This window comes from Suricata suricatta, chromosome 2, assembly GCF_006229205.1.
Source record: "Suricata suricatta isolate VVHF042 chromosome 2, meerkat_22Aug2017_6uvM2_HiC, whole genome shotgun sequence".
NCBI lineage: Eukaryota > Metazoa > Chordata > Mammalia > Carnivora > Herpestidae > Suricata > Suricata suricatta.
In genome coordinates this window covers 78,142,920-78,153,817 of record NC_043701.1, presented here as the reverse complement: position 1 = coordinate 78,153,817, position 10,898 = coordinate 78,142,920, and the positions used below count along the sequence as shown (strand labels likewise).

At 35.3% G+C, this 10,898-nt stretch overlaps 1 protein-coding gene across 4 annotated transcripts in view; it reads right to left on the bottom strand.

Moving 5' to 3' along the window:
• AKAP9 (A-kinase anchoring protein 9) overlaps window positions 1-10,898 on the bottom strand; it is a 150,175-nt gene that overhangs the window by 100,300 nt on the left and 38,977 nt on the right. For all 4 annotated transcript variants that reach the window (XM_029928795.1, XM_029928788.1, XM_029928797.1 and 1 more), the window contains 2 exons: window positions 10,297-10,494; window positions 2,523-4,910 (listed from right to left, as the gene is read on the bottom strand). In XM_029928795.1, the coding sequence (XP_029784655.1) occupies window positions 2,523-4,910; window positions 10,297-10,494 (2,586 nt within the window). The remainder of the gene's footprint in view (window positions 1-2,522; window positions 4,911-10,296; window positions 10,495-10,898) is intronic.

The following is a 10,898-nucleotide window of genomic DNA, read 5'->3' as shown; positions in this document are numbered from 1 at the left end:
CACACACACACACACACACACACACACACACACACACACACACACACACACTTTCCTCTCCTCTCCACCAGTAAGGCGGTTTGCCATGGCAGTGACAACCGGGAAGGGATTTACCGGTTTGCTTCTCTTTACTTCATGTAAGTTACTGTCAAGGAGAGGGTATCTGTATGTCACTGAAAATGTCTTTGGAGAGAAAGTAAAATTCTTACTGAGAAAATCTGACCATTTTGACAGCTCCAAATTCACTCCCAATTAAGTCTTTAAAAAATTTAAATGATCTCTGCCATTTATTAAGAGTAATTGAATTAAAATCACATGATGGTTTGTAAACCATGGCATTTAGTAACAAAGCATTAACAGTTATGCAACTTGAATTTTTAAACTATGTTATTAAAATGTAAAATAGCTTTACATTTGCTCTAAGATCATAAATGTAAGTATACAGACAGTCCACAACTTATGACCCAGGATTTTTTGATTTTTTAATGGCGTAAAAGTGATCCACATTCAGTAGGAAACTATACTTCAGATTTTGAATTTGGTCTTTCCCCCGGGCTAGTGATATGCGTTACAGCACTCTGGTGTGCTGGGCACAGCAGCGAGCGAGAGTTCCCAGTCAGCCACCTGATCACTAGGATGAACAACCAATATATTTACAACCGTTTTTTTTGTTTTTTAATTTTTTTAATGCTTATTTTGAGAGAGAGAGAGACAGAGACAGAGTACAAGAAGAGGAAGAACAGAGAGAGAGGGAAACACCAAATCCAAAGCAGGCTCCAGGTTCCGAGCTGTCAGCCCAGAGCCCAAAGCAGGGCTCAAACTCACAAACTGTGACACGAGGACCTGAGCCGAAGTTGGACACTTAACCGACTGAGCCACCCAGGTGTGCTGACAACCATTTTGTTTTTTACTGTCAGTATATTATTGAATAAATTACATGACATAATCAACACTTTATTATAAAATAGGCTTGTGTTAGATGATTTGTGTATGTAAGCTAATGTAAGTATTCTGAGCACATTAAGGTAGACTAGGTTAAGCTATGATGTTCAGCAGGTTAAGTGCATTAACCTCATTTTCAACTTAAGATATTTCAATTTACAAGAGATTTATCAAAAGATAAATCAAAAGATCTGTATTTATTCGAAGTAAAAAGAAAATCTTCCAATGGCTTTCTATTGTGTATCGAATAAAGTCTTAACTTCTTACAAAGTCTGTAAAGCTCTTCAAGACCTAGTCTCTACTTTCTTCTTCAAACATTTTTCCTTCCACTCTCCTGCTTTCAAACTTAACTAAACACACCTTCATTTGGTTCCTCCAACTCAGGTCTTTACAATTCCCCTAATTTGCATGTGGTAGGCCTCCTCATTATTCAGATCCCAGTTCTAATGTCACTTCTTCTAAGAGATTTTCCCTATTTAATGTTGTCATTACCACTATCCATCAATATATATCACATTATGCTTTATTTTCTTTATAGGACTTATCACCGCTTCTAACTACTCCGCTTGTTTCCTCGTCTACTGTCTGCCTCCCTCACCAGAATATATTCCTGCTCTTTGAGAGCAGGAAATCTTTTTCTTGTTTGTTACTATGCTTCCTATACCTAGCCAGACATTTGACTAATATCTGCTACATAAATGAAGAAAATTAAAGCCTTACTTAGCAGCATTACACAAACTACCCTGTGGAATTTTCCAGTTATTTCTAATATTAGTATCTCCAAACTGTGTATTGGTCAAGAGTAATCCATTATTATATATCTAGTTTTATATTTAATACATGCTATTACATTTAATAATACTATTTAATACATATTATGTATAATAGACATTACAATCTAACTCTATTAGATTGTATAATACAGCACTCTTTTCTATTACTATTGTATGTAATAGTAGATACTATGTATTTCTTATGATTCATTATATGCATTTTTAGTCACCCCTTCAGCTTTACAGTACTCAGAGAAAATCCTGGGATTTAAGTCAAGATTTTTTTCAGAGAAATATGGCTTTATAACTATTGAATAACAACTATATAAAGTACTAAAAAGTTTAAAAGTTAATTTTTAAACTTTGAACTTTGAAAATACTAATACGAAACAAAATACTGAAACCAAGCTTTGAAATTACAACAAAATATTACAAAATAAATTTTTAAAAACTCAGATTCACAACAAAGTTATCCAAACTCTTGGCTTTCCAAAGAAAATGTGAAACCATTACTATGTTTTATTTCCTGAACAGAATATGTAACACGAGTTTACTGAAAGAAAGGCAACAATGTTTAAGAAAAAAATAGGTAAGTAATCTCTACACCCTATGGTGGGGCTCAATTCACTAGCCGGTATCAAAAGTCGTGCTAAGTAAAAATAATGTCAATGACAGATGAGAGCCCCAAATGAGAATTACATTACAGTGCTCCTTTTCATTCTAAGATTTATGTTTTAGGAAGATGAAAACATTATTTATATGAAATGTGTATTTTCACTGTGCTTTAACATATGTAAATAAACATACCTTCTCTGATTTAAGTACACTGAGCTCCCGCCGAAGTTTATCATTTCTGCTTGGTTCGGTTGTGCCAAGTAATGATCCATTTGTTACTAATGGCAAGTGATCTAAGCACAACTGTTCTTGCTTGCCTTCTTTTCCGACAATCCTATTTTCCAAAGAAATTTCATCTTCCTCCATTACTTTTGATTCTTCACCAAAATCTTTACTTATTTTAGAAACGGACTCTCCAGAATCCTTGTTTGTCATTGTCACAATTCCATCTTTGAGAGAGTCTAATGGAGCATCACACACAGTAATATTTTCTTTCCCGTTATGATTAATGATGATTTCTAGCTCTCTACATCTCAATAAAACTTGCTCTTTCTCTTGCCTTAAAGACTTAACCTCTTCACTCAGGAAACTAATCTCACCATGTTTCTCTTTTAATTGTTCAGAAAGATCAGACAGCCTCTCTGACAGTTCTAATTTTTCTCGCTTGGTTACCTCAAGTTTTTCCATTAGTTCTGTTGTATCTTTCTCAACAACCTCACCAATTTCCAAGGGTTCTCCTATAAAAGTTTTATCATCATCGAAGACTGAACTTTTCATTTTCACTGTAGTTGGATTTATTCTTTGCAAATGACGAAGCTCTTCACTAAGTGTTTTAAGCTTATTTTTATACTCTACTTCTTGTCTGTTCTTGCTGTCTTCTAAGTCAGTTTTTACCTTGAGAAGGCACGCATAGTCCTCCCGTAACTCTTGATAGTTAACTTCAAAATTTTTTTCAGCAAATGAAAAAGTGTTCCTTTGCCTTTCAATCTCTTCAGTTAACTGAATACATTGTTTTTTAAGGTCCTCATTTTCCTCTGTAAGTACTTCTATTTCTTTTTGCCAGTTGCAGTCTTGGGATTTGGACTTAATGGAGTCTGTGAAAATTAATCCTTCTTCTTGGTGAACAGGAGCACACATTTTCAACATCTCTTCAAGAGCTTTCTTTTCATCTTTAAGAATGCTATTCTCTGCTTCAAGATGTGTAAATTTTTCTTGAAGGTCATCCTCTTTTTCCTTCATTTGTTTCTCCAACAATTCAGTTTTAAGTTGTAATTCTTGAACTTCTTGTTCGAGTGTACCCTTTTCCTTTTCTTCTTGCCTGAGTATTTCAATTTCTTTTTGAAGTTCATTGATTTGAAGGGTCATTTCTTCTGATTTTGAATTCACAAGGGACTGCTGTAAATCTTTTAGCTTTGAAATTTCTAGAAGTAATTGATTCTGCTTGGTTATCAAACTGTCTTTTTCAAATTGCATGGTTTCTATCTTTTGGCTCATTTCATTCTGTAAGCCATCTATCTGCTGTTTATAGTGAATGCTTAAGTTATCTTTAAGTTTCTCAATATTTATTCGATGTTCAATTTCTAAATCTTCTTTCAGTTTGGAAAGTTCTTCTTCATGACTAAACAGAAGCTGTGTCCTCAGTCTCTCTAATTCAGCTTCTTGTGATTCAGCCATTCTGTCTAATACAGCATTCTTTTCTCTTTCTAACATTTCAAGTTTTATCTTGTAATTTGTAACTTCTGCTTCATGTTTTAATTCTAGTTCTCTTCTGGATTCAGATGCAGAAACAATCTCAGCTTTCAAATCTTCCACTGTGCTAAGGGACTTAAGCGCTTCACTGAGTTTACATTCTTGTTCAGCTATTGTCTGTCTAGCTCTCTGAATCTGTTCCCTTGAAAAGCTCAATTCTTCAAAAAGGTCTTCAAGCTGTCTCTGTAGACTAGACTTTTCCCCTGAAATTACTCCTAGTTCTTCCTTGAGTTTTTCCTTTTGAGAGTTAGTATCTTGCAATTTTATATTCAGTTCATTTATTGCCATATTCATTACTTTTATTTGATCTTCGTTAACTGTAATACTTGGATATGATCTTAAAGCATTCTCCATTTCTCCTTTATGCCGTATTTTAAGTTCATCTACCTGTGACATGTGTTGTTTGATTAACTCTTGTTTCATCTGTACTATCTGCTGCCCATACATTTCATCCAGCTCTGCCCGGAGCTGTTCTAACTTTCTTTGTGTTTCTTGTTCCATTCTTTGTAGAATATCAGTTTCAAATTGGCTATCTTTATGATTTTTCTTTTGAAGTTCTTCAACTGTCCCCATTAACTGCTTTATTTCCTCAGAACACTGTCTTTCTTTTTGCTTGGAATGAGTCAGCTCTAATTTCATATTTTTAATCTCTTGGTTCTTTTGTACAACCTGTTCTTGTAATTCTTCCAGTAACTTATCAGTAGCTGTGACTTTATCCATTTGCTCTAGAGTTTTTTTTTCTTCTTCCATTATTTTTGCTTTTAGTTCTTCAATGAGTGCATCTTTTTCTTGTATTTCTTTATTTGAGCTTTCTACTTTTTTATCTTGTTCCTTTAGAAAGAAAAACATGAAAATATAAAAACGTCATTTTTAGTTCCTGACAAATTACATTGCTTAACCTCAATACCAAAATATTGAGAGAAGTCTGTTTTGTCAAAAATTCTGTAAAAAGTAACTGCTAGGCTTCCCTTCAATTTCTCCCAAGTCAATGAGACAAGACTTGTGTATCCAACATGGCTTGTGAGCAAACACTACAGTAGCATTAGTCTTCCTAGAACAATTTTTCTTACACTGCTCTAGTTAAAAATATTAATTTCAAAATTAGTAGAATTAAAATGTCTAAACCATATTTTCATCTTTCTTATTAACAAACATTCTAAGTACTTAATATTTTCCTTAACTATAGTACTATTGACTCCTTATAGTTCCAGAATAAAGTCTTAAAAATAAATCAAGACTCCTTCCATGTATTCTAGTGACTTGGAAGTGTTTGATGGGCAAATGCTATGAAAAGACCAAAACAACAAAAAACAGGTTCTTATAGGTCTGCCTTAATTTCATTTCTGTGGCTAAGTAAGTCAGAACTTTAGGGCTATCCAACACGTAAGTTGCTGAACCTTAAGTGATGTGCAAAACAACTGTATCATTTATGGCAAATCAAATTAGGCAAATGGTCCTAGTCTTTGGGTTTGAATAGAAATGTGAAAGCAGGTTGGATATTTTTTTCCTACTTCTAACTTGGGACTCTATTTTGGAGCTATATATAAGCCTAAGCCTAGGACACAGGCCAAGGCATACTTGTAATCACCTTAAGAGTGTTATTTCATAAGGAAGTCAAGCAAAAGCCCTAGAAACAAAGTTTTGCCTCTGTTACTTAATTGTCTAAATATTTAAGGACTGAGGTCCCAAGTACAAAAAAGTAGAATTCACAGAATGGAACAAATGCAAGTAGGTAAGTAAATTTACCTAAATGAGTCAGGAGTCCTAAGACCAAGAAGATTTAAAGGCACCTTGAATGGATTTATTAACATATCTAAATAAAAAATGTCAAAGCCTAGAAAAAGGGAAGTGTCAAGACAGAAATGTTGGCAGCACATTCCAGCACAGTCCAGGTGCCGTGAGACTGAGGATTCTGATACCTCTGGGAAAACCATACCTAAATGCAGAGAGCAATGCAAGGGGTTGTAGCAAACAGAATTTAAGAATTTCAGGCATGACTCTTCTTACTGTGAGATGGACACATTGGGTTTTCGTAGCATAATGCTATGGAACATTTAATTCCTCTAACATCTTTCGATCTCATGCTCACTAAACAACTTTTTATTATTATTATTATTATTATTATTTGGCTTTTCAAATTTCATTTGCCCATAGAAAGAAAGTAAAATCCAATGAACCTGAAGTATGCAGATCCCTTTGGTAATCACTTCTCACTGCAAATTAGTAATCTTCAATCTTGAAGATTTAAACATTTAGCCTCTTGAACTTGGAAAATATGAGCTCACCTTTGAGACAGCTCAAGTCTCAGATGATAGAAGATAAAAATGAGACTTATTTTTTCTTCCAAGATTTTATTTAAATTCAAGTTAGATAACATATAGTGTACTTTTGGTTTCAGGAGTAGGATTTAGTGATTCATTGCTTACATGTAACACCCAGTGCTCATCACAACAAAAGCCCTCCTTAATGCCCATCACCAATTTAGCCCATCCCCTCACCTACCTCCCCTCAAAAAACCCTCAGTTTATTCTCTATAGTTATGAGTCCCAAGTCAAAGGCCAGAATCTGCAATGAATGCCATCCGGTAAAGCTTTTTGAGCAAAATCCTATCAGTTTTTTTTTTTTGGTATCACATATTCTATGCAACATCACCATAAGTTATTATGAAATGCTGAACCTTCTGACTTCTGTACTGTAATATGACATTTAAATCACTTTAATCTCTTAAATCTCAGTGTTTTCATCTATAAAATAAATATTTCTTCTACCTCATAGAGTATGTTTGAAGCTAAAAGAAAATGTATTAATGTATTTTATGCACACTGTGCTATATACAAATGTAATACCATTACACACCAGAAAGTATCCAGAAGGCATTTAGAACCTGTAAGAAAATAAAATTAGTTCATGGAGGTCAACTTCAGTTGACCTGTTAAATAAGCACTTAGTCTTGAAACACTAACATCTGTTAATACCTCTATTTCCAGATTCTCTATTTGGAGGGGAGGAATCCTCATAAAACAGTGTCACTTAATTCAAAATTGTCCAACATGTGATAATATAACTGTAAACAACAATAATTCTTCATTCAACTATTAAATGATATAAATTCATGGTTCATTTTTCTTAGTACTGTTTATGTAAAAATACATGGTTTTAAACCATATATTCTGTGTTGCAAAAGACAGCCTTGTGGTTGAAGATACAATCCCTCTAATTTTAGAAACAGACTTGAGGGAGTAAGGAAATAATATACTTCTTGCCTGTGACCACTGCGCCACGGGAAGTTTAGAATATTAGGGGCAAAGAAAATGAGGCTGGAATCACCATGACAGTTTCTTTCTTTCTTTCTTTTAACTTATTTTACTTTTCTTTAAAAAAAATTTTTTTTTAAAGTTTATTTATTTTTGAGAGACAGAGAGACAGAGTATGAGCAGGGGAGGGGCAGAGAAGGAAGGAGACACAGAATCTGAAGCAGGCTCCAGGCTCTGAGCTGTCAGCACAGAGCCCGATGCGGGGCTTGAACTAACGAACCGCGAGATCATGACCTGAGCTGAAGCTGGACACTTAACTGATCTGATGGAACTACTGCTGAACTACTGCTCAGGGGGAATCATTCAAAGTAAAAAGAAAAGAAAAAAAAAAAAAGAAAAAGAAATTTAAAAATATATACATAATAAAGGAGAGACTAATAATTGGGGTACCTGGGTGGCTCAATTGGTTAAGCGTCCGACTTCAGCTCAGGTCATGAGCTCATGGCTTGTGAGGTGGAGTCCCACAGCGGGCTCTGTGGTGATAGCTCAAAGCAGGGAGCCTGCTTTGGATTCTGTGTGTGTGTGTGTGTGTGTGTGTGTGTGTGTCTCTCTCTCTCTCTGCCACTCCCCTGCCCATGCTCTGTCTCTCTCTCTCTCTCTCTCTCAAAAATAAATTAAAACAAATTAAAAAAAAAAGAGAGAAAGACTGATAATAAAAGTATTCTGCTCACAGAGACACCGGGGTGGCTCATTTGCTTAAGCATCCTACTCTTGATTTCAGCTCCTGATCTCATAGTGTGTGTGATCAAGTTCCCGCATCAGGCTGTGGGCTGACAGTGAGGTGCCTACTTGGGATCCTCTCTCTCTGCCGCCCCCCTCTGCCCTTCCACTGGTTGGGTGTTCTCTCTCTCAAACTAAATGAACTTAAAAATAAAAAGTATTCTGCTAGCATTCAAATAAAGGTTTTCCCTCTATGAAAATGCATTATTTGGGGCACCTGAGTGGCTCAGTCAGTTAAGTGTCTGACTCTTGATTTCTGCTCAGGTGCAGAATCAATGCAGAACCTGCTTGGGATTCTCTCTCTCCCTCTCTCCGCTGCTCCCCTGCTTATGTACACTCTCTTTCTCTCCAAAAAATAAATAAACGTTTAAAAAAATAAAATCATGATTTGAATTTTAAATACTTCCGAATAATACTGCCTGCTGACTATAATACAACAAAAATCCAATTCCCAGGCTCTTATAATGAGGCCTAGACTTACTTTCTACTCTTCCCTCCTGTAAAGGCTCACTTTCTTTATCTTTTTATTTTTTAATGTTTATTTACTATTTTTGAGAGACACAGAAAGAGCATGAGCAGGGGAGGAGGCAGACACAGAATCCAAAGAGGCAGACAGAGAATTCAAAGCAGGCTCCAGGCTCTGAGTTGTTAGCACAGAGCCTGACATGAGGCTGGAACCCAAGAACCACAAGATCATGACCTGAATCAAAGTTGGACACTCAACCAACTGAGCCACCCAGGCTCCCCAGAAATGTTTACCTTTATTGCTTCATTTCATTATATTATACATATTGAAAATATTTGTATAAAGGCTCACTTCTTTAAAAAAATTTAACATTTTATTTTATTTTTGAGAGAGAGAACACAAGTGGGGTGGAGGGGGGGTAGAGCAGAGAGACACAGAATACAAAACAGGCTCGAAGAGCTCAGAGCCTGACACAGGGCTTGAACTCACAAGCTGTGAGATCATGACCTGAGCCAAAGTTGAATGCTTAACCAACTGAACCACCAAAGCACCTCTACAGAGGCTGACTTTCAAAGACTATTTCTGGTTAAACAATTTTTTGCTACCTATATATTTTTAACATCTGTTGTCCTCGGTCTTTATGTACACTCCACCCTCTAAAATGTCCTTCCTATCTCTATCAGTTGAGATTCATAATGTATTTGCTTATTTACCAAATGAATAGTGAGTATCTACTATGTGCCACACAAACCTATTGCTGAGAAAATGAAATCTAATTACAGAGAGATTATTACAGACCTCAAATATCCTCTCCTTCTAAAGCCTACCCTGAGTCACTTCCCTTATGGAGCCAGACCTCATTCAGAAAGCATGGATGGTGAAAAGGATGGAGACAAGAGGGGGGGCAGTGCAGTGCAGCACAAGAAAGACGGCTCCGGGCCAGGTGTATGGGTTTGAATCACAACTCTGACAAGTGTCGGAAGGGCACCCTCAGTCAAGTCACTTAACACTTGTGAACCCCATTTTCTCTTCCGAAAAATAAAATATAATCTACAGAGATGAGTAACTTCTAGGTTTACGATTATAATCTATGAGATATGTTATGTGTGTGTATGTATATATAAATATATTCTCTAGGATATATGTGTGCATGTGTATAAACACATACATGCATAAATTTACATACATATACATAATATATATGTGTTACATCCATAAAAACAAATATATGAATTATATATATCCCCCCTTTTTCCCAATCACCACTTATTTGCTAAATAAGTATTCCACACAACTTTATAAAACATAACTACCATGAAAAGAGAATCTAATATAGTTTTCTTATAATTAAAATCCACAAAATTTAATTTTGTCTTGGAAATATTTTTAGAATTTCATAACCATGGTAAAATGAGTAGAAATACTTATAGATGAAAAGAAAAAAAGAGTGTTAATTATGTTTATAAATTTAGATTCTCCTGAGAACTCACTTGAACATAGGCTGATCATTTCCAAGGAACTCAGTAAGGAGTATAATCTTAACAACTATTATTGTAAGACTCCTAATTGCTTTTCAAATAAGTTGTTTTATATAAAGAGCATTCCTTAATTATGAAATTTTGTAATCCATGTACATAACAAAAAAATAAATACTTGCATTAAAAACTTCAATTATAAAGCTGCTATACGTTGGCTAACGTCCTTAAAAGAAACATACCATTTCATATGCTCTAATTTTCTCTTGTAAGAAACTAATTTGCATTTTGAAGTCTTCTTTCTTTTTTTGATAATCTTCTAATAAATGGTCTTGTTCTTCCAGCTGTTGCTGATGACTGAGGATTTGTTGTTTGGCTTGTAACAAATCTGCAGCTGTGCTACTATGAGTGCTGTTTCTCAGAGTCTCACTAGCCTGTAACTTAAAACACAAAGAAACCCCCAAGTTAAATTCTGAAGTGACTGCACTAGGGAATAGACATCTTTTAAGATATTGCTCAGTTCACAACTGCTCTCTGGGAAATTTTCTAGATTTACAGGCTTGAAACCCCAGCAAACATGCTGTCAAGGCTGATCAGATGAGTATGGGCACATTATCCAAGTAATCCAAATAAGATTATGCCATGACAAAGCAGAGAAAGTCTACTAAAATAGGGAAGACTAAGGCAGCCCTACAGAAAGAAACGGGGCCTGAATGACAGTACTTTCTGGATTCCTGATGCCTATCTAGTTTCCGAGTCCAATCCCTTTCAAAGGCCTGGTTGCATTTCCACCTTGCATTCTGTAATATAAGCCTGTATTACATTAAACTTCTCCCTTCTGCTT